The sequence below is a fragment of the Crinia signifera genome, chromosome 7 (assembly GCF_055691185.1).
Source record: "Crinia signifera chromosome 7, ASM5569118v1, whole genome shotgun sequence".
Taxonomy (NCBI): Eukaryota; Metazoa; Chordata; class Amphibia; order Anura; family Myobatrachidae; genus Crinia; species Crinia signifera.
The window spans coordinates 80150941-80175195 of record NC_139223.1 but is presented as its reverse complement, the minus strand read 5'-3'; the positions used below and the strand labels follow the sequence as shown (position 1 = coordinate 80175195).

At 43.2% G+C, this 24255-nt stretch overlaps 1 protein-coding gene across 1 annotated transcript in view; it reads left to right on the top strand.

Annotated features, from left to right (window-relative positions):
- The window catches only part of ABAT (4-aminobutyrate aminotransferase), a 186344-nt gene that overhangs the window by 104713 nt on the left and 57376 nt on the right, over positions 1–24255 (top strand). Inside the window, exons 3-8 of the mRNA XM_083153381.1 lie at positions 2164–2261; positions 3953–3982; positions 5158–5275; positions 18579–18628; positions 22860–22940; positions 23113–23205. Coding sequence (XP_083009507.1) covers positions 2164–2261; positions 3953–3982; positions 5158–5275; positions 18579–18628; positions 22860–22940; positions 23113–23205 — 470 coding nt within the window. The remainder of the gene's footprint in view (positions 1–2163; positions 2262–3952; positions 3983–5157; positions 5276–18578; positions 18629–22859; positions 22941–23112; positions 23206–24255) is intronic.

The following is a 24255-nucleotide window of genomic DNA, read 5'->3' as shown; positions in this document are numbered from 1 at the left end:
AGTTGTTTGTCTATTTCCCTAGAAATGCTCAGCTCCCTGTAATACAGCTGTACATAAACAGCTGTATCCCGCTGCCAGCATTGAGTAGAATTTACCAGCAAATGATTTCAACGTTGCCCTTATTGTGTTAGAAACACAGGTTCTAAAAAACAGCTTATTTTAAGCTTCATAAGCTGTGTCTATGGAACACTGGTCCTCCAGGGCTTACAGGGAGCAATCCTGAAATGTAAAAACTTGGTAGCATCAACCTTTTATTTGATTATGTCATTTGATTATAGATTACTGATAGACTACGGTACAGGAATGATTTTAAATAAATTGTGAATGAAAAAGTGTATCATTTAAACCATGTACAAACACTTATGCTCTTTTACTGCAAATTTTTAAGCATACAAAATGAACACTATTCTCAATGGCGAATATTTTTTATTGAACAGACCCTTTAAAGATTAAAGTAATTTTTCCTTTGATCTTTAGATTTATAAATTTCCATAATTACCTGTTATCATTATCTGGCATATTGAGAGTACCTATCCATTCACAAACAGCTGCTGTTATAGCACTGTCCTTAACCAATGTTAATTTTAGTTAGACAAGCATTTTCCCATTTTGAGAGGGAATGTAATTATTCTATTTATAGGGGTAGATGTATGAAGCAGTAATAATAGAGAAGTGAAAAATGCCTGGCACATTATCACTGGCCAATCTGCTCCTAACTGTCTCTTTTTAAACCCAGCCTGTTACTTAACAGTCAGTTGCTGATTGGCCAGTGATAAAGTACCAGGCATTTTATCACTTCTCCCTTATCACTGCTTCATACATCTACCCCATAGTCTCGTATATACTTCTTTGACAAATAAATATCAGTTCCTCCACAAATGATAGAAGTTTACATTGTAGATTTAGATTTCCTTGAAGAACTAAAAACACTTTAATTTGCTAAAAGTTCACTTTTATCAGTATGAACCAGGAAGGGATAACTGTGTCTGTCTCCAAAAGACATGATTGAGTGTGGGCTTAGGTATCTTCCATGATTACCTCGATGATTCCCTTGCGGAGGACAAGGGCCTTCCTACAGGGGATGCAGTTACAATCCCATCGGTCGGAATCCCGGTGATCAAAATCCCGACGCCGGAATCCCGACCGCCGAAATCCCGACCGCCGAAATCCAGACACTTTCTCCCTCTATGGGTGTCCACGAATAGAGGGAGAATAAATTAGTGTGCCGAGTGAAGTGAGGCACTGGGCCCACTGCATGGCGAGCGCAGCGAGCCCGCATGGGGGGCCATCAACATCCCCCCCCATTGTCGGGATTCCGGCATCGGGATTTTGAACGCCAGGATTCCGACCGCCAGAATTTAGTACCAATCCCTCCTACCGGACTTTTTGGCTTCTCTGCAGTAGGTCTGCAGTTTGCAACTCTCCCATCTGCCACTAGACGTGGCTAGCTGGTGTCAAGCAAGGACACATTCACAGTAGAACGTTGGGAGAAGTTGAAAAAGTCCAAATCAAGCCAGAAATCACAGATGGTATACTGAATCAGGAGACAAAATAAAGGACGGGAATAAGTGCAACAGCTGCTGTTAGGAAAAAGAGCGAGTGTAGCAGTGGATGAGGGGCAGAGGCAGTAAGGGTGTGTGGACAACATAGCAGGAGTATTATAGTCCACATAAAAGTTGATGAATGGATTGCCCATATAACATCATCCTACTATACGGAATTTTCTTAAATGTGTGCCTATATAGCCGTCGGGACATGATCTGACTGGTTAAGCTACTATCGCTAGAATTCATATTTACTAGCAATAAAACGTTCTCCGTCAATTTTATAGTTTCCTGGCTGTGCTTATCTTTCCATTGAATAGACTATTCATTACCCTTATCTAACTATATCAGACAACGCTACAGGTTATCTTTTTCTTTATATTCCTCGAAACACACATACGCCCTCTATCTATAACCGTCCTATGACCTTCCTCTTCTTACTTTCTGTGACTTAAGGAGCCCACACACGGGGAGATTTGCTGTGCGTTCTGAGCTTTGCTAGACTGAACGATGACTGAGTTTTCTTAGAGTGAAGCAGTAAACTGTTCATATTTTATTGCTTTTACTGCATAATGATTTTAATATTAAAAGGGAATTAACCTGAACCTGTTACATTCAGTTTGCAGATACATAAGCCAAGCTGCAGCCAAAAAGAATGTTGAGTTTGAGTATGATAGTCCTTTAATGAAGACAGAAGTCCCAGGACCAAGGTCAAGAGTAAGTCAATAAGTCTGATCAGTGTGATTAATTTATTATATGCTGCCTCATGAGGCTAATACATACCAGCAGACAGAGATTTGTAAACCCTTGTCTTACCAAGATATATATATATATTTGCCCAGCACTTTATGCACTTTATTTAGCACATGTCCTAATGACAAAGCCGCACTGGCCTTGAAACGTTGACATGATGTTGACTGTATCATCGTTTTATATAAAAATTGGTTTGATTACTCAATTTTTATCATCCAATTATTGTTGATTTTGTTTGTTATCTTTTTTCCCCTTGGACTTTTAGTCCAGAACATTTTAAAAAAACACAGACACAGAGAAACGTTTATTATACACACACACACACACACACACACACACACACATTAATTTTATAACACTACACTTACATATCCAGGCTCCAGTGGTGACTCTGATGTCCCCTGCAGCGGCTTACTCCGCACTGACTGCTCACTGACTGTTGTAATGACAGCGGAGAATCGCTATAGAAGCACTCAGCCCTGATTGGCTGTAGGTGTCTCCATGGAGATGCCTACAGCCTATAGCCTATTGGCCTATAGCCAATCAGGGCTGAGTGCTTCTAAAGCAGTGACAGCGTGTTTCTCCACTGTCATTACAACGGAGGAAGCCAGCTCACCCCGCAGTCAGTGCGGTGTGAACTGCTCATTCCTACTGCAGGAGCCTATGTGTGAACAAACTTATTCTTTGACCTCAATAGAGTCAACTTTAGAGATGCCTTTTACTACATTATCTCCAAATAATTCTGCCCGCTTCGAATCGAATTGAAGGATTTTTTATTAAATGGACCTTTAAAAGAGTTCTCTTTCATGGTTTATTAAATTGTACAACAAATAACAGATAGACATATCATTTTAACACCCTCATGGAGATATATGTTTCTTCAACCGCCTATTCATCAATGTTATGTCTACCCCTAATTAAGTCATTTTATGATGAAACACGATGGTTTCTTATTTTGGATAATCTTATTGCCGTTAATTTGTCAACCTCCATTTGGCGGATCATTACCATCAAAACTGAGGTTAACAAGCTGACTGTATATTCATTGCGACTATTCATTCTTTGTGATCAGATTTTAATAAAAATATTGAAAAATACCTTGTACTTTTATTATATGTATACCATTAAGGTTTATATTAGAGCCTTCTGAATCTTTATTGTATGTTTCTTGTCTTTAGGATCCTTTCTAACAGGGGATTCTTTCAGAGGAGCTGCTTTTTCTTATCTTTAGTGTAGTTTGGGATCATTTTGTTTATATATATATATATATATAAATAATGTCAATAGGAAATAGCTCCTCTAATGCTTTGGAAGTGCTTGGCACGGTTTTGATAGTCACAATATTAACATGAACATAAGATTGACGAGACAAATATTGTCATTTATATTACTTTTCATACTACACTGTGTGACACAAAAAAAAATCCTATAGAAGTTTGCATTCTACTTTATAATCAGGTCATACGGAGTAATAGTTTACAAAGTTTCCCTAACCAAATTAAATTGTCATTAAATAACCGAGTCACATGGCTTTGTATTTGTATATTCTTTGTATAGAAAGTTTAGCCTCATCCCAACTGTTGTATATATGCATTTATATGTATTTGTATTCTTTTTCTCATTTATATATATTTGTATTCTTTTTCTCATTTTAGGAGTTGATTAAACAGCTGAATACCATCCAGGTAAGAATGAATGTGTATGACTTTAAGCCCAAACATGTAGTAGTTTGCTAATTTTATTGTATGTTGTGTTACAAACAGACTAAGGGCAAATTCAATTGCCAACGGTAATTTACTGCGGGCTAATTAATCCCCCGGGGAACTCTCTCTTTGTGTGGGTGGAGACTACAATTGAATTGCCCCGAAAAAATATCGGACAGAAAATTATTTTAAAAGGATGTTTTTTGCTCTACCAAAAATTTTTCAAGCTAATTCGCCTCCTCCCTAACATCAAGATCTACTAACGAGCAGGTTCTCCAAGTCGTCATTCATTGGCTTGCTTATAATTTATGTTGCCGTGATGATTGGCAGCTTTGAAAGTATGCTTATTACTAACTCTACCCTAAGAGTCATATGGTACAGCACATTTCTAGATGCATTTCTACCAATGTAATAAAAACACTCATATGTGTGTGATAATGACACATTTAATACAGGCTGACCTGATGTATCCTCTCTGTGAAGATTAATGCATTAACTAAAAGAAGGAAACAAAAAAGGTTGAATCTAATAACTGGGTGGTCAGGCATAAAAAAAGTATTAGTTTTTGGCTTTCCTTGTGCTAATATATATAAATTACATTTATTTAATCAGTCGGTCGAAGGGGGATAATCGTTTACTGACATTTGTCTTTCTCTTGAAAAAAAAAGTCACTGCTTTAAATCCAGCAGCGAAATCACAGGAACAGTGGCAATAAGCTTTTACCCTTCTTCAGTGGTATTACTGGGGTTAGTGTAACCACTGTCCAATTCTATGTTTCTGTGGTGTATTGTGCCCCGCCCCCTTCCGTTCATGCTGGGGGCTCTCCTTGAACAGTGTGGGGTAACACGTGCATGTGTCTTCCATTACCACTATCTCTGCTCATTTGCTATTTTAATGTCATCCACTTGAACAATGTCACCTAGGCCCTTATTCTGGTTCATTCGCTGGGATGCAAATTCGCACCCTTGTGTGGTCGGCACCCACCCCGTGATGCAATGGACCCTTTTTCATTCTGTTCTTTATCATTTAAAACTAATAACCTTCTTAAACCAAATATATTCTTTTTGTTGGGCAGATTAACTCATTACTCCCTGTGCAATGTGTCGGTGTGTAGAGTTGGTAATAAGTTATCACTTCTTTGTATTACTTAACCCCAGAATGCAGATGCTGTGAACTTTTTTTGCAATTATGAAGAAAGTCGTGGAAACTATCTGGTTGATGTTGATGGCAATCGAATGCTGGATCTTTACTCCCAAATATCGTCCATTCCCATTGGTATGTGGCATTCATTGTTTGTTTTAAGGTGTGTTCCACCATGTTATACAGTATTTTCCTTTTTCTAAGAAAATTTTGTTTTTTAGCCATATTACTTTAAAAGTGGCCAGAGGTAGAACCAAGCTGTAGCAAATGGGTCGTCAGTGCATCCTCAGTTGCTGGCAGGCATAATGTGTCACTGAGCTGAGTTATGGGGGTGATTCAGGTTGATTTGCAAAGCACATTTGGTTTGCTAATGGACAAAACCATGTGCACTGCAGGTGGGGCTGGTGTAACGTGTGCAGAGAGAGTTAGATTTGTGTGTACTTCAATCTGATATATATATATATATATATATATATATATATATATATATATATATTGCAGTGTAAAAATAAAGCAGACAGCATTTACCCTACACAGAACCAAAATAACCCACCCAAATCTAACTCTCTCTGTACATTACATTTGCCCCACCTGCAGTGCACATGGTTTTGTCCATTAGCAAACGAAATGTGCTTTGCAAACCAATCTTAACCACCCCCTATATGACATCTAGCTGTATTGCACATATATTGCTCGGCACACTGTTGGGTAAAACAAAGCTTACAAAAAGAAGGGGCATATAATGTAGGCCAAATAAAAGCATTATTTACTTACAATTATGTATTCATTGCACACATATTCTGCAATGCCTTACAGAGCATTTTTGGTTCTTTATATCTATATTCATTATCATAAATACATTTTTTTTAAATAAATAAGATTTTATACATTTTTATATTGTGGGAGCACCCGGAGGAAACCCACACAAACACTGGGAAAACACGCAGACAGGGCCTTGGTGGAAATGAAATCCAAGACCTCAGTGCTGTGAAGCAGTCATGCTAACCATTACACAAACTGTCCTCCCAAGAAATGCATATGTGGTCGATTTATCCCAACTCCCTCACTAGCAAGCTCATCATGTCTCTTATTCTCCTCACACACGCATGCAGTGAAAAGATTCTCCATGTTCCACAGAAGCACAATGACTGTTGGCTGCACCACCACATTGCTGTCACTCGTCTCCTGTCCTTTACATTCTTCCCTTACTTTACATTGGGGAGTGACCTGATGGCTGGGGCCTGAATCCCGCACTGGGTACCCTGCACTGCAAAAGTATACATTGCCAATGGATCATCAACCGATCTGACAATGATGCTGATTTGGTAAGCATATACACTTACCAATTGGCCGATATGTCTAGCCAGATATCACAATTGGACAGGCATTTGTATTTTCCCTCCCAACTGTGATGTCTTTGTTGGTGGTTCCTGCAGTCAGCATATGAGACGGGCAAGCCATACATACATTTGGACATGGCAATATATGTGCAAGACATATCAGCGTGGCTGTGCTGCAGGGCCGTCCTGATATGTCTGTCAACCATATATCACTGAAATGTGTACCCAGCATAATCCACTCCATCTTGTATCCATTCTACAGTATCTTCCTTTTTTTATCCCTGCCCCATTCTATCTTTAGGGTTTCCATATACTCTGTGATGTAGATCAAATGCCTGGGTTAAACAGACAGATCTCTGGGAGTATTGGCCCCTTTAGGCTATTTTATTACAAGCATTGGTGCTTCAGTTGCAGCCTATCCTTATTTTTCCTGTTACTGCTGTAAGATTTATATCTCTAATGCCGTCATATATTCAACCTCCAACTTCATCTATTTATTACACATTATAACCACCTTATTGTAGCTTGTGTAGTAAGAGTGGAGAAATGAACCAGGGAGTACGGGGAATCTGTTATCAGTCACTGGGACATGTCATTTAGAACATTGTAAAACTGAATTATGATTGCCTTATCTGATGTAATGCCTGACAGCCAATCACTGCTCCCTCTTTCTCAGGGCTATCCCATCGCTCGTTATCTCCTTGCCTTGCACCTCTATATGGAGTCCAGTTCATATACATTCATTTGATTAATGATAGGACAACAAGCCTGAAATTAAGAACACTTTATTTAAACAGTTACTATTAACTTGCATTTACAGTACCATAAAACAGACATTTGCCAAAGGGTTTTAATAACAGAAAGGTCTTCCTGTACATACCTGAGATATCAGGAACCTACTGACTGGAAATGAAGTAAACTGTAAAGGCCACCATTAGATATGGATATACAGTGGTGTAAGTTTGTCCCAGTTGCACGTAGGCAAGTTAAATGATGGTCAAACCCCCCCCCCCACACACACACACACTCACTCACTCACTCACATACACACACACACACACAGCACCCTATCCGCATAAAAACAGTCACCCCTGTGGGACGCTTTAACCAGTTGTTGGGCAGTCTATTTACATCGGGACCATCTATATATCCAGTTAAGGAATACTATTGAATTAAGAACTTCAGGACACTCACACAGAGCAAGTGTGCTATCGTTAAACATGATTTATGGGTCTTAATTTACACCCCCTGGAGGTGATTTATTTTCATTATTATTTCATATGTTTTATTTTATTCATTGTCCGTGTTTGTTGCATATATGTTGTTAATAAATTGTTTAGTGTCAAATATTGGTCCATTTCATTGTTTTAATGTATTACTAAAGCACCCCACGTGCCTCTATTTTCATATTGTATTTCAGAGGCTGGCACTCCTCCCCCGATGTGGCTGCTAGGGTACATTTCACACAACAGTGTTGCATAGCCCCTAAACCCTTTCTTGAAATATATTCATCGCACCCTACGGGCGCTCTTCACACTGCGCCCCCTTAGTTTGTATATGAGAAATATGGTTAGAATTGTATGAATTGTATGAAAGATGGCCTGTATTGCAACTTGAGTTATAGGTGAAATGTGTTAAATAGAGAGCATATGATTTGGAAGGGGGTGTGTATTGTTTTGTTTAATTAAAAAGCGGTTACAGAGTAAGATGTACATTGATAGTGTGGATGGTACAGTGACATTTGTGGGTGTGGGGGGGGGCTGTGTGTGCATGTTGTTTAGGTGTGTGTGTGTGTGTGTGCAACAGTATAGTAGGGTGTTTTTGAGTCAGCGGCTCCCCACTGGCGGAGGTCACAACACAGGAAAACAGGAGGCTGGGTAGGAGCAGTGGTGTAGCTTGGTTCCACGGTGCCCGGAGCAAGGGCATGTTTCGCGCCCCCTCCCCCCCTGCGCGACGAAAAGGGGGACTGTCCTCGCTCGTTGCCAAGGGGGACTGACCTTGCTTGTTGCTAAGAGGACTGACCTTGCTCATTAATAATAATAACAGGACCCCACAGGCTGCTCCCCCTGTATAATAAAAGGGCACCACAGGCTGCTCCCCCTATATAATAATAATAGTAAAAGGACTCCACAGATTGCTCCCCCAGTATAATAATATGGCTGCTCCCCTGTATAATAATAATATTAATAATAGGACCCCACAGTGCTCATGCCTTGACACCTGGATAGGGTCTCCGGTGCCAGGGATGCGGCGCCATGATGTTGATGCCCGCTGTGCCCGGCATCAGTCAATGGGAAAGTTAAAACCCGGCGAGCACTCTCACATCGCGCATGCGCCGGTTTGGGACGCCGGAAGCAGGGATGCGGCGCCATGACGATGATGTTGGGACATCATGGCGCCGCATACCTGCCTCCGGCGTCCCAAACCGGCGCATGCGCAGTGAGAGTGCTCGCCGGGTTTTAACTGTCCGCAGTGCAGACTGATGCCGGGCACAGCAGGGAGCGGGCGAGCAGGGCTGGGGAATTGGACGAGATGTTGTCGCTGCCTATAGGTGGAATAGTTGAAGTAATGCACGCTCCTGAATGTCAGTGTGATGCACCACTATATGCTGAATCAGGATCTAAAATTGCTACAGTGCTCCTATTGGGGATTATGTTGATGAACAGTGCAATGTGAATTAAATGTGAATTTTTTATTTTGTGCAAAGAATTACACATATGGGGATGGGGCTGAATGTGAACAAGTAAAGGTTATTAAAAGTCAATGCTGTCTCTGTGAGCAAGGGGGTCGCGTTACAGGGAGCTGGCGTCCTGACTCCCTGTAGTGCACGCCCCCTGATGGGTACCTAAGAAAGTTTGTGCAAAGCGCACAATGGCAAACAGGTCCCCCGCTGCTGGATCGGTCCCTCTGTGCCACTGGCACTATGCTGTGCTGCGGGGTCTCACAGATGATGGCTATGGCGTTTTCTTCACCGGAGCTTAGCGCTGCTCTGTCCAGCTGCCCAGCGCGCTCCTACTGATGACGTCACCCGGCATCAGACTTCTCTGCATTGCTCCGGACTCTGGAAGCCGTCGGGGAATGGTGATGATGTCGGCTGTATGTGAGGAGCGATGAAGTTGTCTCTCAGGGCTGGGTGCTGGGCAGGGTGCTGGCGGCAGAGCTCCGGCGCCAGATGACATGTCTGCGCCCGGAGCTGGTGCTCCGCCGGCTCCGCCCTAGCTACGCCTCTGGGTAGGAGGGGTGTGTGGGCATAAGGGGGACTAAAGAGGAAGGTGGGGGACACTGTGCAGCTTCTGCCAGTGGGTGAGGGTCCAGTGTGGCAGCACAGGAGTACAGGACGGTGGCCCTGAGTCAGTGTCTCCTCCTACTGGGTGGGAGTTAGGGTGCAGGAGGCTGGGTGGTAAAGCATGATAGGGGAATGTGGGCAACACAGGGTGAGCGGCTTCCCACTGGCGGAAGTTATGGGGCAGGAGAACAGGAAGCAGGGCAGTGATAGAGGTGTGTGGGCATGAGGGGTAGTAAAGGTTTTCGGCTGTTGCAGAGTAGGGATGGGGATTGGTGCAGACGCCATCGATGGTTGGCATTGATGGCGATTTTGCACCATGCCATAGATAGTAGTAACATATTACTTGGATAACCATCGATTTGTTGTAGCTATCGATGGTCATCCAATATATCTGACTGAATAGGCCGTGGGTCAATCAGGACTGGCGGGACTTCCGGGTGTGGGAGGGGGGCGGGGTGCCATGAATGAAGGGAGGGGGGGGGCGTGGGAGTCCGCGAATCGCGGGAGGGGGGCGCGGGGGGGTCATGAATCGCTGGAGGGGGAGGTCATGGGAGGCCGTGAATCGTTGGAGGGGTGTGTGAATCACGAGGGTGGGGGTGTCACGGGGATTCGCGAATCGCGGGAGGGGGCGCCGGAGGTGCTGTGGGGTTCCGTGAATCGCAGGAGGGGGGGTGCCGTGAATTTCGGGAGGGGGGCGCAGCGAAGCACGGGGGGGCATGGTGAATCACGGGAGGGGGCGCGGTGGTGCTGTGAATCGCGGGGTGCCACGAATCGCGGGAGGGGGGTCGCAAATTGCGGGAAGGGGTCGGCGGGGGGTGCCGTGAATCGCGGGAGGGTTCTTTGGTCCAAAAAATCACGGGAGGGGGGGTCCCGCGAAGCGTGGGAGGGGGGGTCGCGCGGATTGGGGGAGAGCGGGGGGCGCCGTGAATCGTGGGAGGGGTGTGTGAATCGCGGGGAGTGTCACGGGGGTCCCGAATCGCTGGAGGGGGCGCCAGGGATGCTGTGGGGTCCGTGAATTATGGGAGGGGGTCCGCAAATTCCGGGGGGGGGCGCGAATCGCGGGAGGGGGATGCGGGGGGCTAGAATCGCGGGGGGCGCAAATCGCAGGAGGGGGGGTGCCGTGAATCGTGGGATGGGGCGGGGTTTGCAAATCGCGGGAGGGGGCCGCAGCGAATCGCGGGAGGGGGCGCGGTGGTGCCACGAATTGCGGGAGGTGGGGTCGCGTGGGGCTGCAAATCGCAGGAGGGGGTCCACGGGTGGTGCCGTGAATAGCGGGAGGAGGGTGTCCCCGAATCGCGGGAGGGGGCTTGGGTCCGCAAATCACGGGAGGGGGCGCCGTGAATTGCTGGAGGCGGGGTCACGGGGGGCCGCGAATCGCGGGAGGGGGGGTCGCAGGGGTCCCGCGAATGGGGGGAGGGGGGGTCGTGGGGGGGTCTCGCAAATGGGGGGAGGGGGGGTCGCGGGGGTGCCGCAAATCGCGGGAGGGGGGGTCGTGGGTGGGGGGGGTCGCAGGGGGTCCCGCGAATGGGGGTAGGGGGGGGTCGCGGGGGTGCCTCGAATCTCGGGAGGGGGGTTGTGGGTGTTGGGGTGGGGGTTGCTGGCAGAGGGGGGGTGCGGGAGTAATGGTGGCTGTGGAGTAATGGTGGATGGTGGGTGTGTACTGTAGTCCTGGCTGGGCGGGAGGAGGTGATGTCAAGGGGTTGGGATGTGTAGAACGTTATACACATAGAACACTTTTCCCTGGGGGGGGGGGGGGGGGGGGGGGGGGGGGGGCGGGTTTGTGTATCCAGCTGGGCGGGACGTTAGCTACACAGGGGATGAGTGACAGATCTGGCTAAATATATAACAGATGTTATGAATGTTGTGTACATTATATTTAAAATAAAGAGATTGTTACGTATAAGGTCCTGCTAGGAGGGGGAGTCAGCCACAGAATCAATATCGATGGCTTTCAATTAACTCCATTGCCTCCCAGAGTTCTGTCTCTGTTGGTATACTTCAGACCTGAACAAACCCTGCCACTACAAGTTATGCTGGTAGCTGGCAGAGCATGCATGTTCTTGTAGTTTCACATCACCTGAAGGGCGACATGTTGTCCAGACCTGACTTATTTGGGCTGACCCCTCAGCCCTGTACATTGCATTGGGTTCCATCAGTTGGTAATCTAGCTCCGATGGAGAGGGTTGTTAAAGCTTTTTATGACCTGCCTTAAAATGGAACTATTGAGTAATATAATTTACCTTCATGCTTTTAGTGATGTTACATGTCTAATATGCTACCTCCTGCCATTTTATGGGAATACTTTACATATATACATTTCTAAATGTCTTTGCATGTTCATATATTTGTAGTCAGTGGTCCTCTTATGGCTGCCTTGCCTGCTGTAATTACATCCAGTGTGTGACAAAGAACCTGACAGATAAGAGTAATTACTCTTCTTCACTCTGTGACCTCAATCTCTGTATTGTGAGCGCTCTGCTCAGTCTAAAAGTCCATGTGATTTGTGGATTTGTACAGTTTTTTTCTAATGTAACATAAATGTGTAATGACACATCCCTTGTATGTCTAACAGATTAAAACCCTCATTGCAGTAGTGTACAAGACACACATTACAGTATCATTACTTTGCTCAGTGCTGCTGCATTTGAAAAACCTTTTTTTGCCTTTAACGTTTATCACTTTAATCTTTTCATCATAAACACTTGCTGGCTACAGTGTTGCCCATTTTTGGAAACCACCTTCGAAATCATGCACTTTTCGTACAGCAAATAGGCCCATGTTCCTGTACCCTGCTTGTCCTTCTTTATATCAGCAGGACCGCTCCTCTGCTGATTGTCACTTCAATAACCAAAGACCCAGATCTTGGGAGCCAGGTAGCTGTTCTCCGAACAGCCCTGACACCAAAATGTGCCTGTATTAGTAGCTTCTAGGACTGAACCAAAGATTTTCCTTTTGTATTTTAATTGTGAAAATCTATAATATAATGGTATTTAAAGATGTGCTAGTAAACTAATTGTATTCAAAACAAAATATATATACATGGACGGATAAGATAAATGAAAGGTGCCCATACACTAGTGCGATTTAAGACTTTTCATCTGATTGTTCCGATAAATTGGATGAAAAGTAGTAAATCGCATGTTTTTCAGCTCTGATCCGATGCGAGGTCCCATGCACATCGGAGTCGGAGATCACAAGGGATGCCAGGATCGCATGCAAAAGGACCACATACAATGTATTGTATGCGATCCTGGCACCCGGGAAGCTGCCAGGGGGTTCAAGGGAAATCTTATGCAACTTCTCCCTCTAAGAGGTTGCATAAGTGTATGGGCACAAATATTTATTAATAAAGATATATAAACCCATATAACGTACACCTGGCCTATATAGATGTGATGGAAATGGATAAACAATCTCTCCTTCAGAATAAATGCTCCAAAAAACTTTCTGAGGCTCAATGGACATTAAGATAATCATTGCTTGTAACTATAGGATACTGAGACATGACAATAAATTCGGTGATATACAACTAAACCACAAGTTGTTTTTAGAACAAGTAAGTCCCTTAAAACTATATTGGCACCTAGTCCTCTAAGGAACACTAAGGGGGAAATTTACTAAGAATACGAATACAAATAATTGTATTCGTATTCTTGCTACGACTGAATACGACTGCATATCTCGTATGCAAAGTCGTGTTCCGGAGGGGGATTTACAAAGCAGTCATATACGACTGCTTTGTAACCCACCGATGTCGTAGTAATTCGTATTAGCTGGCCATATATACGGCCGCTAATATGAATTCCTACAGGCAGTCTGCACGGATCAGTCAGATCCGTGCAGGCTGCAAGGTGTAAAAAAAATAGAAAAATAAATAAATTTAAAAAAAAAAAACAGCGTGGGGTCCCCCCCACAGATGTAACCAGCACCAGGCTGAAAGAGCCAGGGCCGGTAATTAAACATCAGATCAAGCCTGAAGAACTTCCATGGAGGACCTGGGTGAGTTGGATTTCCTTCCACAGGTCCACCATGGATTTCTTTGGACCCCGGACCGGATGCCGACATGGAAATCGACATGCTGAAGAATGGCGACATGGATCCGGAACCAGGACAAGGCACCGGATCAAGACTCTGGGACCTACCTACGGGATCAAGATAGGTAAGTATCAGTATGTGTGTAATGTATGTATTAAACTTTTATTTTTCATGTGTCAGTGTGTATTTATTGAACTATTTTTTTTACTGTGGAACTACAAGACCCAGCGGGCCCTTTAATGCCCCGCAGGCTGGGACTTGTGGTTCTCCAAGTCCCAGCTTGCGGGGGAGGCTTGCTGGGACTCATAGTTCCACAGTTTAAAACAATAGTTCATTCATCTATTTTTTTACACCAGTATCAGCCCGGTGGCCACCGCACAGGGCCACCGGGGACAGCACCAGGCTTCAGCCTGGTCAGGTAAGTCCTGGAGGGGGGGGACCCCTTTATTGGGGGGGTCCCCACTCCCCCAGGGCCCCTGGCCAGGCTGACCGGTCAGGGGGTTAATGCTTTGGCCGGGGGGACTTGTATAAAAATTCTCCCCCCGGCTGTGGCATTACCCTGCTGGCTGGTTTGGCCTGGGGCTGGTTCTTAAAATACGGGGGACCCCTAGTCATTTTGTCCCCCGTATTTTGGGAACCAGCCCCGGACCTGGAGCCTGGGGCTGGTTGTTAAAAATCGGGGAACCCCTATTTGTCGGGTACCCTGACTTTTAATTACCGGCCCCGGCTCTGTCAGTCTGGTGCTGGTTACGGCTGTGGCAGAGACCCCACGCTGTTTTTTTTTTCTATTTATTTATTTTTCTATTTTTTTTACACTAAAGCCTGCACGGATCTGACTGATCCATGCAGGCTAAAGCCAAATACGACAGGACAATCAAGGTGTATTTTCCTGCCGTATTTTCGTGGCTGTTTCACGCCAATTAGCAGCCGTATTATCAATATGTCTGCTTAGTAAATCAGGAACCACCATTCTTTTGAATGGTGATTCCTGTCGTATCCTATCGATGGTGTAGACATTTGTATTTGTAAATACAACTACGAATGTGCCATCTTTAAGAATACGAATTGCTGTATTTTGGGGATAGTAAATCCCGAAAATACAAATGTGTAAAAAATAGGTTTATTTCTGCCTACGAATACACCTATTTTTTACGAATTCATATTAGTAAATTTCCCCCAAAGAGCCTAATGGCGAAGGGGGATCTGTAAATGGTTGATATATGTGACTAGTGTTGTCACATGTCCAGCACAAAGGTAAGTTACCGATACAAATTTATGAAGGTGACTCCAATGAGTCCTACACTGAGTTAGGACTGGTCATATGAGGGGCTCATGTGACCAAGAAAGACGGGTGCCTCCTATGGGTTCCGATAGCTACAGGCATTGAAGTGGTTCACAAATACCACCTAACTGTGCTTGCCTATTTAGGCTGTGAGTCTAGGGAGCCTACTGCGTGGTTCAGCAAATGGTCAGCAAATGATTATGTGACTGGGAAATAAAACCACTGTGAATTTAATTATTTCCCCCCACTGTTTGTTGAAGGTAAATAATAAAATTAACTTTTGTGGGATAAAGTAAGGTTGCCAAACCATGTTTTTTTGGATGGATAGGTTTATTATTTGTTAGTGGCATCCAGCTACTCTGCATTCTATGACCATTAATGGGGTATATAAGAGAAGCTGGGTTGTCTTGCCTAATAAAACGTGTTCTGCATACCTTGGTTTACAAATTAGTAATGCCCCTCAGGTGCTGAAAGGGAGGGGTTTGTTCTAGAATCGAAGATTTAAAAAAACACTTTGTAGTAGTTAATTCAGAGATGCTGCCCCCCCCCACCCCCTGCTGTCGCCGCTACTGGACCCCACCGCCATTGCTTGCTGGTCCTCGCCGGTGCCTGCTTGTTGCTGCTGCCAGTCCTGACCCCCGTTGCGGTCACGTGACCAGCACATGCGCAGAAATATCTTCGGTACTGCACATGCTCTGGCTCCCCAGCCTATATCAATGGGCTGTTTCAGCAGCAGTCCATAAAAGCATATTCACAGTCCCGGGTCCGGGGTATGGCCAGTCATAGTGAATCCAGTGCAGTCTCACAGACTGCATCTGGATTTGCACAGTGACGGATTTTAACTGGGGGGGCTGCAGCCCATAGATATAAAACCTCCACTGACACTTATACAGGAGCAGAAATAATATACAATTTGAGATTGGCTGGTTGGGCAATTCGCACTCATTTATTCCAAGGGCTACTATTTTGAGTTTGACAGTCATTGCTGTCCAAGCTCATGAGTCACATATATCACGCACCTCAAGCATTTATTTAGTTTCTGTAAATTGATTTTTTTTATTCTTTTGATTTAAATTGCTATTACGTTTTAAAGGATTTTGCTTGTTATTTGCAGTTCATTTTTAATCATGTGCCTTAGAAGCTAGTACCATTTGATTACATTTGTCGAAGAAGACAAATTGTTAAAGGGTGGCTGCAGCAAAGCGATAAGATACATGCAGAGTAAATTGAAGAAGTCCTTAAATTCACAACGGGTCTTGTGGTCATACTGGTTACAATTAATAAATAAGTATTCAATACTGAGTCACTTCTTCTAGAAAGTTTGGCTTATCCATTTGGATTTTTGTATAGAGAAGAGAGAGTGTTGCAAAATCAGATGTTTAAATAAATTGTCACAATCCTACCAATATTACTGTAAAGCTGGGTACACATTGGAGCAAAACCCAGATTGACAGTACACACTGGAGCAATGTTAAGGAAGGACGGAGTGATCACTGTTCCGTCCTTCCATTAGCATGCATGGTGTACCTAGCGATATTGTGAGGTTTGATATGCAGCATATCCTGATGTTGCAATGGACAATGGGAGTGAGCATATCGCCAGTACACACTTAGGGCGGGATGTATTAATATACATCGCCGCCCTTCGCCTGACAGCCGCCGCGATGCTGCCGCATATGTACTAACATATGCGGCTAGCATCGGGTTGCGGTGACGGAGACCCCTGCGATACCTTTGATGTGGTCTGCGGGGGTCTCCGTCACATCCCGGCGGCTGCCAGTGCCCCCCTGCGTCTCCTCCTACCCCCTGCAGTCGGATGTCCTCCCGGCTGTGACACCTGCTGTTCTAACATCCGCAGCCCTCTAACGCCCCCCTTCAGCGGGTACCGCCTTGTTTATAATCGCATATGCTCTAACATATGTGATTATTAACGCAAGAGACAGCTCTTGTGATAAGAGCTGTCCCTTGCAATGCGGCTACAGCACTGGACTTAGGGGTCTGATATCCGGGAGTCCCTCTGCACATGCCCAGAGCACCGGAGACGGGCACAGGGCATACTGGGAGGGATGAGTGACGGATCCCTCACACAGCACTGCGGTAAGAAGCCTATAGGCTTCTGCAGGGAATCGCCAGCTTTTGCTGGCGATTCCCTCCGCAGCGCTGACACTGCAGAGGGTGGTTAGATAATACAGAAATGCGGTAAAAACTCCCATAACAGGGTTTTTATCGCATCCTGCCCTTAGTGATAACCCACCGACCAGACGGCATATCGCTTAGTGTGTACCCAGCTGTGATCCTACTCTGGCCTCATAAATCTACTACTATAGTTTATAGATATTTGTTGCTTCTTGCTTTTTTAACTATTACCAGTTTTACTTGTAATTGCTTACTTAATGCACATACACACACACACACACATATATATATATATATATATATATATATATATATATATATATATATATATATATATATATATATATATATATATATATATATATACAGGTTGAGTATCCCTTATCCAAAATGCTCGGGACCAGGAGAATTTTGGATAACGGATTATTCCGTATTTCGGAATATTTTAATATTTCAATGATGTATTTTGAAGTATCTTGCATTTATGCTGTATAAACACATAATATACACACAAATATATTTTATTACCACATAAAATACACACAAATATATTTTAATTGTTCAAAAAACAAGGTTTCAAAACGTGAAACAAAATGTGTGTACTATCTCAGCACTGAATTTGAATGCCAAGCAATCATTGTCTTGCACATATATAGTGCCAGTTACATATCATGTCCCCAGTGATGCTGTTACAAATGTCCCCAGTGAGTTTTTAGCAAAAAAAAAAATTTTTTTTCACTTTCTGGAATGTCCGTATTTCGGAATAATTTGGATAACGGATATTCGGATACGGGATACTCGACCTGTATATACATCACACACATCCTATATTTTTGTGTTTTTCCTTTTGTGTTAGTGTGAGTCTCACAGTCTTCCAGCTTTACTGGTAAAGAGAATGATCATAATATTCTAGAAAAGAAAAATAATTATTATTAGGCTCTAAATGAACCTAAAGATATTTATTTGGATTTTGCTGCCTAATCATTATGTTTTTTGGGGTTTTTGTACCTAATCTGACATTCACCTATATAAAATGTTGTGGCCAAAGTTTCCATTTTCTTTTTTCCTGTAGTTTGTCACAAGACTGTCCATACATTCCTTACTGAATATAGTTAGTACGGCCATCTTACAGTATAGGCCATCCACAGAGTGCCTACTAATATATATTGAAGGTAACAGGGCCCCACTACTGAGGTGTACTGAAGATCAGGCACTTACTCCTCCTGTCTTCGCCCCCCTCCCATCCCTTTATACGTACCTGCGGTTCCTGGACCTCTTCCCTCGTCACAGTTGGAGCTCTTTAACTCGTTTAGGTAAAATATCCATCCACCCTATAAAATATGACATTGTTTTATTTCAGGTTATAACCACCCGGCCCTTATAAAGGTCTTACAGCAGCCTCAAAATTTGGTAAGTACAAAAGGATGTCCACCATTTATGTAAATTATATCACATCTATTCATCCATACTATTACATTCCCTTTTCCTGAAGGATGGGAGCTACATTTTCAAATGCAAATTAATATTCTAATATTTTATATAAAACTTAAATAAATGTTTATACACAAATGTATTAAAGATACTAATGGGAAAAAAATACCCAAGTACTTAATGAGATTGCAGTGAATTTATGTATGTACTGCAATAATTGAAGTTCTGAAAATATTGTTATTGATTTCTCTAATCAATGGTTATGTTTTGCTGCAAGGTTTGATTGCCAATAACTTTCAGGGTACTTGTTTCCTAGCACGGCACCCATCGCATAAGATTGTATGCCTTAATTAAGGCATACAATCTTATGCGATCACATACAATTGAAAAGATTTTTAATTGTATGTACAATATCACATCTTATGGATCTCATCTTATGGATCTCATGGATCTTGTGCATCCATAAGATACATAAGATCCATAAGATGCCATAAGATAAAAGATCCATCAACACCAACCCTATAAATGGCAAGCGCAGCGAGCCGTCGAGGGTCGGCGGCACGCGTACTCCGACCTTTTCATACCCCCACTATCCACGTCGGCGTGGAGTTGATTTTATATAGTGTGGCGAGCGCAGCGAGCGGACGTGGACTACTTCACATGTATTCCGCGGGGCTCGCCACGCTTCGGGCTCGGTGGCTCGCTGCGCTCGCCACACTATATAAAATCGACTCCGCACCGACGTGGGGGTATGAAAAGGTCGGAGGACGCGTACCGCCGCCCCGCTCGGGCTCGCGGGTTGGCGTCAATAGTGTGGTGGCGTTAACAATGGAGGAGGGGGGGAATTTCACCCATGAGGGGGGGTTAGCAATTAAAATTGGGGTTTGGGGGGCTTTTTACATTGGAATCAATGTAAAATTGGGTCTCAGGTACCATTTCACATTGATTCCAATGTAAAAATCTCGTTGATTGCACTGCATGCATCTTATGCCGCACAAACTCATAAGATGCATGCAATGCTTGCGATATCGGCCCGACACATACAATCTAGATTGTGGGCGCCGTGCTAGGAAACAAGTACCACTTTCGGTGTGTAATAATGCTTCCTTATGTGTGACTACTGGACTAAATATTATAGTTGTAGGTCATTTAATTAGAGGCTGATAGAGGCTCGGTTAGACTGTGGTGGTGGGGGGGGGGTGAGAGAGTCGGGCTGCGGGAGGTTTAGGTGTTGTAGGGTGGGCGGGGTTAGTATGCAGACGAGGTCAGTTAGGCTACAGGAGGGCACGGTTAAGCTGCAGGGGGAACTGAGACTGCGGATGGGTTAGGTGGTAGGGGCTGTATGTACCAAAGATAAATGCTATATCCGATTCACAGTAGTATTTCTTGAAATGCAGCCAGGCCCACTACTTTCAGTGGGCAGGAGACCATTACCTGCTCAGTCAATCACACATTTTCAGCATGTAAACTTTGATTGTGATTGCCTGACTTTTCCCTTTCCCTATTTATATTTCATTGGGCTTTTTTGTTTCCATTGTAAAAATTTGCCTATTTGTTCAAATGGGAATAACCTGTGATTTTTCTCAGTAGTCTAAATTGTTCTAAATCAGTAGAGTTTAAAATAAATTGATGTTTAGTAGACTGAAGAATTCTGTTACACCCCTTTCAGACATACTACCTGGGATTTCACTCCCGGGTTCGATCCTTGAATTTTAGTGACCAGGTGCTTATGATCCAGGAGTGATATCCCGGGAGGACCCTTTCAGACTAGACAGATGCTCGTCTTGGGTTGTCTGAAAGGAGTATTAATTGATTTTTTTTTTTTTTTTTATTACCTGAACAAAATCATCCACTGCTACATGTCCCACATATTGTAAAATGTATTGTTTGCTGAGATGGTCATTGCATATAATACAGTAATTGCTATTGTCTAACTCCTCTTATTTTTCAATTTGTGTTCTCTTAAAACACTAATTATTTATTATATATTATTAAGTCAAAGCACTGAGGACCATATGAATATTTATATTTAATAGAAGAGTCCTTCATTCCAGCCAGATTGTAAAGATTACTTTTTTTAACAATTTATATGTTGCTTAATAGCTATACAAATATCGGCACTCACCTCTGCAATGCTGCCATTACCGAAAGCGCTGTAGGCTTTGTTTCCTCTTTTTTAAAGACAAAACTGTTTTGTTGGAAATGGCCTTTGATTGTCAAATCCGTGGCCGGTTTCCAACAATCAGTGTCCGTTTTCTGACAATTTTGCGGACTTTACGACATTTGACAGTCAGAACATTGAATTTCGGCTGTCGAATTAGTGTCAAAATTGGCCGGGATTCCGACTGTTGGGGCGTTCCGACAGTCGGAATCCAGGATTAATATCTCCCTTATGGTTTAAGATGGCTACACACTAGACAATGTCGTCAACCATTTCCCTTGAACGCCCAAACAAACCATAGAGTGCATACACACTGTGCAATATTACAAACGGCTGAACGAAATAACGTGAGTCGCTTGATCGTTAACAATTCATAAATGTATGTATTACGTACACACTGCATGATGTGCTCAACATCATTAATGACATCCCTAGATTGAGCAGCATGTCACGCTGAGCAAAAGACGCACTGAGCGACTTACAGGAGCACCCAATAGCAGTACACGTTGGACGATGTGTAGGATTTATCGTTCTGATTCACCGCTGAACATCAAATTATCCAAACAATTGTCTTGTGTGTATCCGAATTTAGAGAACTACTTAGATAAATATATATTAATTTGTGGTAAACTATACATAAACAAAATAAAAGCACTTTTTATGTACATACTGTAATCCACCACTTTATCTATGCTCGGCTTTATAAATCACACAATGGTGCCTACTTCATAAACCAGTTCAATGTGCAAAATTGTGCTGATATGGCACAAAACACAGTCATATATTGCATCTGTGCAGTTTAGAAACTGAAACTAAATAACTACAAAATTAGAATAGAAAAGTTTGCATAGATTATCTTAAAATAAATATTTACAATGTGGTTTAGTAGCTATAATAATGCAATATTTTATTATTTGTATCCTAATTATTATTATTAGTATTAATAATACTAGTAATAATAATAATACAATATTTAGAAATGGCAATAAGCTATAAAACAAAGCAATCCGGGTATAATAAAATCAGTAGCACTTCTCAGTAACACACGTTGCCCGTTTGAGGTACAGTAAGTAGATGCTTAATAGGTCCAAAACACTTTCCAGGATATAAATAATGCTCTTAATAAGTTTAAAGTACACCACAAAGCACCAGGAAATATGATGGCATGGTACAATACAAATATCTGACTTGCATATGTGTCGGAACAGTGTAATTGTAAGGAAAGAAGTGTGAAGATGATCCACATGAAAGGATTTTTATGCATAGCCTCCAGGTGCCTGATCAGCTGTGCTGCAGCACTAAATAGGTGGTGCCAGGGGGTATAAGCATAGTTACCTCCCCTCCTGCATTCTGCAGGAGACTCCCTGAAATAGCAGCAATCTCCCTCTCTACCTCATTAGTCTAGCAATCTCCCTCATTTTACCTAGCCCACATTACACTGTTTGATTCCTTTTTTCCCCCAAAAAATGTGAGATAGATACATTTATACTGAATCATCAGCACCATTTCCCAGCACTTTAGCAAGTAACTGCACTGGGGCTCATCTACATTTAGATATAAGTCATTTTAGAAGATTACTCTCAGATGTAGCAGTACACACCCACGCTTCTAGGTGCCACATTCACAATCTCTTTTCACAATATCTCCATATATGGAACTAGACACGCCCTTTAAGAGGCGCATGACACGCCCCCTCAATGGGGCACTGTGCAAAATTCTGCTACCAACTATAATCTCCCTGAAACTAATTTTCAAAAGCAGGCAAGTATGGGTATAAGGCGAAGACTGGCCCTACAAAAAGTTGTCATGCCCCCTATTGTGATTCCCAGGGCTCCAATTTAGGAGATCTGTTTTAGGCAATTTGGTGCAATGTAGGGCAGTGTTAGGCCTGCTAGCTTTGCCATAATAGGTTTGATATAGCCTGTATACAACCTATAATGTTCTATATTCAGAGATGACAATGTCAAAGCTAGAAGGACTAACCTGTATAATACACGTGATGGGAATGGTCAGCTGTATTTACGACACTTTTATTCCTTTTTATTTCAGAGCACATTTATCAACAGACCAGCTCTTGGCATCTTGCCTCCGGAGAATTTCCCAGAGAAACTGGAGGAGTCCTTGTTATCTGTAAATACATTAGATGATCTGTCATCCATAACATCCTCTCCAGAATGTCTGTTGTCTGGGAAACAAATTGCTCAGTCTAACCTATCCAATTTTATGATATATTTAAAATGAATTAAGAATATTCCTGACCTTAATTTGGTAGCACTAATGCATTTTTTCTTCTTCTTCATAGATTGGACCAAAAGGTATGAAGCAAATAATTACAATGTCCTGCGGATCATGCTCCAATGAAAATGCATTTAAATTAATATTTATGTGGTACAGAGTAAGTACTGTAAAAGCTTTATGTTCTGCCTATGTCCCCTCTTCACATTCTGCCTCTGTCCCCTCTTTATGCCTCGACTTTGCATTTTCCCATTCTGCCTCCGGTCGCCCTTTTCTGTTTTGCATCCATCCCCTCTTTTCGCTTTGACTCTGCCTTCTTCCACTAACTTCCATTACCATATATGGTTCCTGTTTACTATACTGTAGGTCATGGCATATGTGCCAGCATCTCTTGCATTGACAGTATTGGTCTTACGGGACATCCATAGCATGGATGCTGTTTTAAATAATAACACAGATGCATAGACAGCCCAAATTATTTAGTAGATATTCGGCAGACTACAATGCACGGTCTCACACAATGGACCTAACAATGTTGGTAAATGTACTGGGTGGAACAAAGCACTAAATAATTAAAGGTTAACACAGCATTTTCAACCCACAGAGATAGAGAGAGTCCACACCAGTTTACAGACACCATCGCCATCAGTTCAACTATTATTCACTGGTCTCTTGTTTTTATGTGAAGGCCAATGTATTTTAGATTTGATACCTGTCGGGACCAATATTATTATTATTATTTTTTTTGGTACTTGTTTCCTAGCACGGCCACAAATCGCGGCCATCGGGGGTCATTTTAGTGGCCTGCGACGCGACCGACGCGATGCCCCCGATTTTTCCATTGAAAACAGTGAAAATCGGGTCGGTCGCGTCGTGTGCGGCTAAAAATGCTTTAATGGTCCACACGCGATGGCCGCGATTTCCCCATAGGGAACAATGTTAAATGGGTAACTTTACCCCCGATGACCGCGATTTCCCATAGGAAACAATGTTAAATGGGTCAATTTACCCAAATCATCATAGGGAACAATGGTAAATGGGCCAGAAAGCCCAAAAAACACCCCTGAACATTGACATGTCCCCCCAAAAGTAGTTCACGCCACCCCGCGATGAACGTGAACCCGAAGCGTGGCGAGCGCAGCGAGTCCGCGAGGGGCGGTGGTGCGCGTCCTCCGACCTTTTCATACCCCCACTATCCACTAGGGCGTGG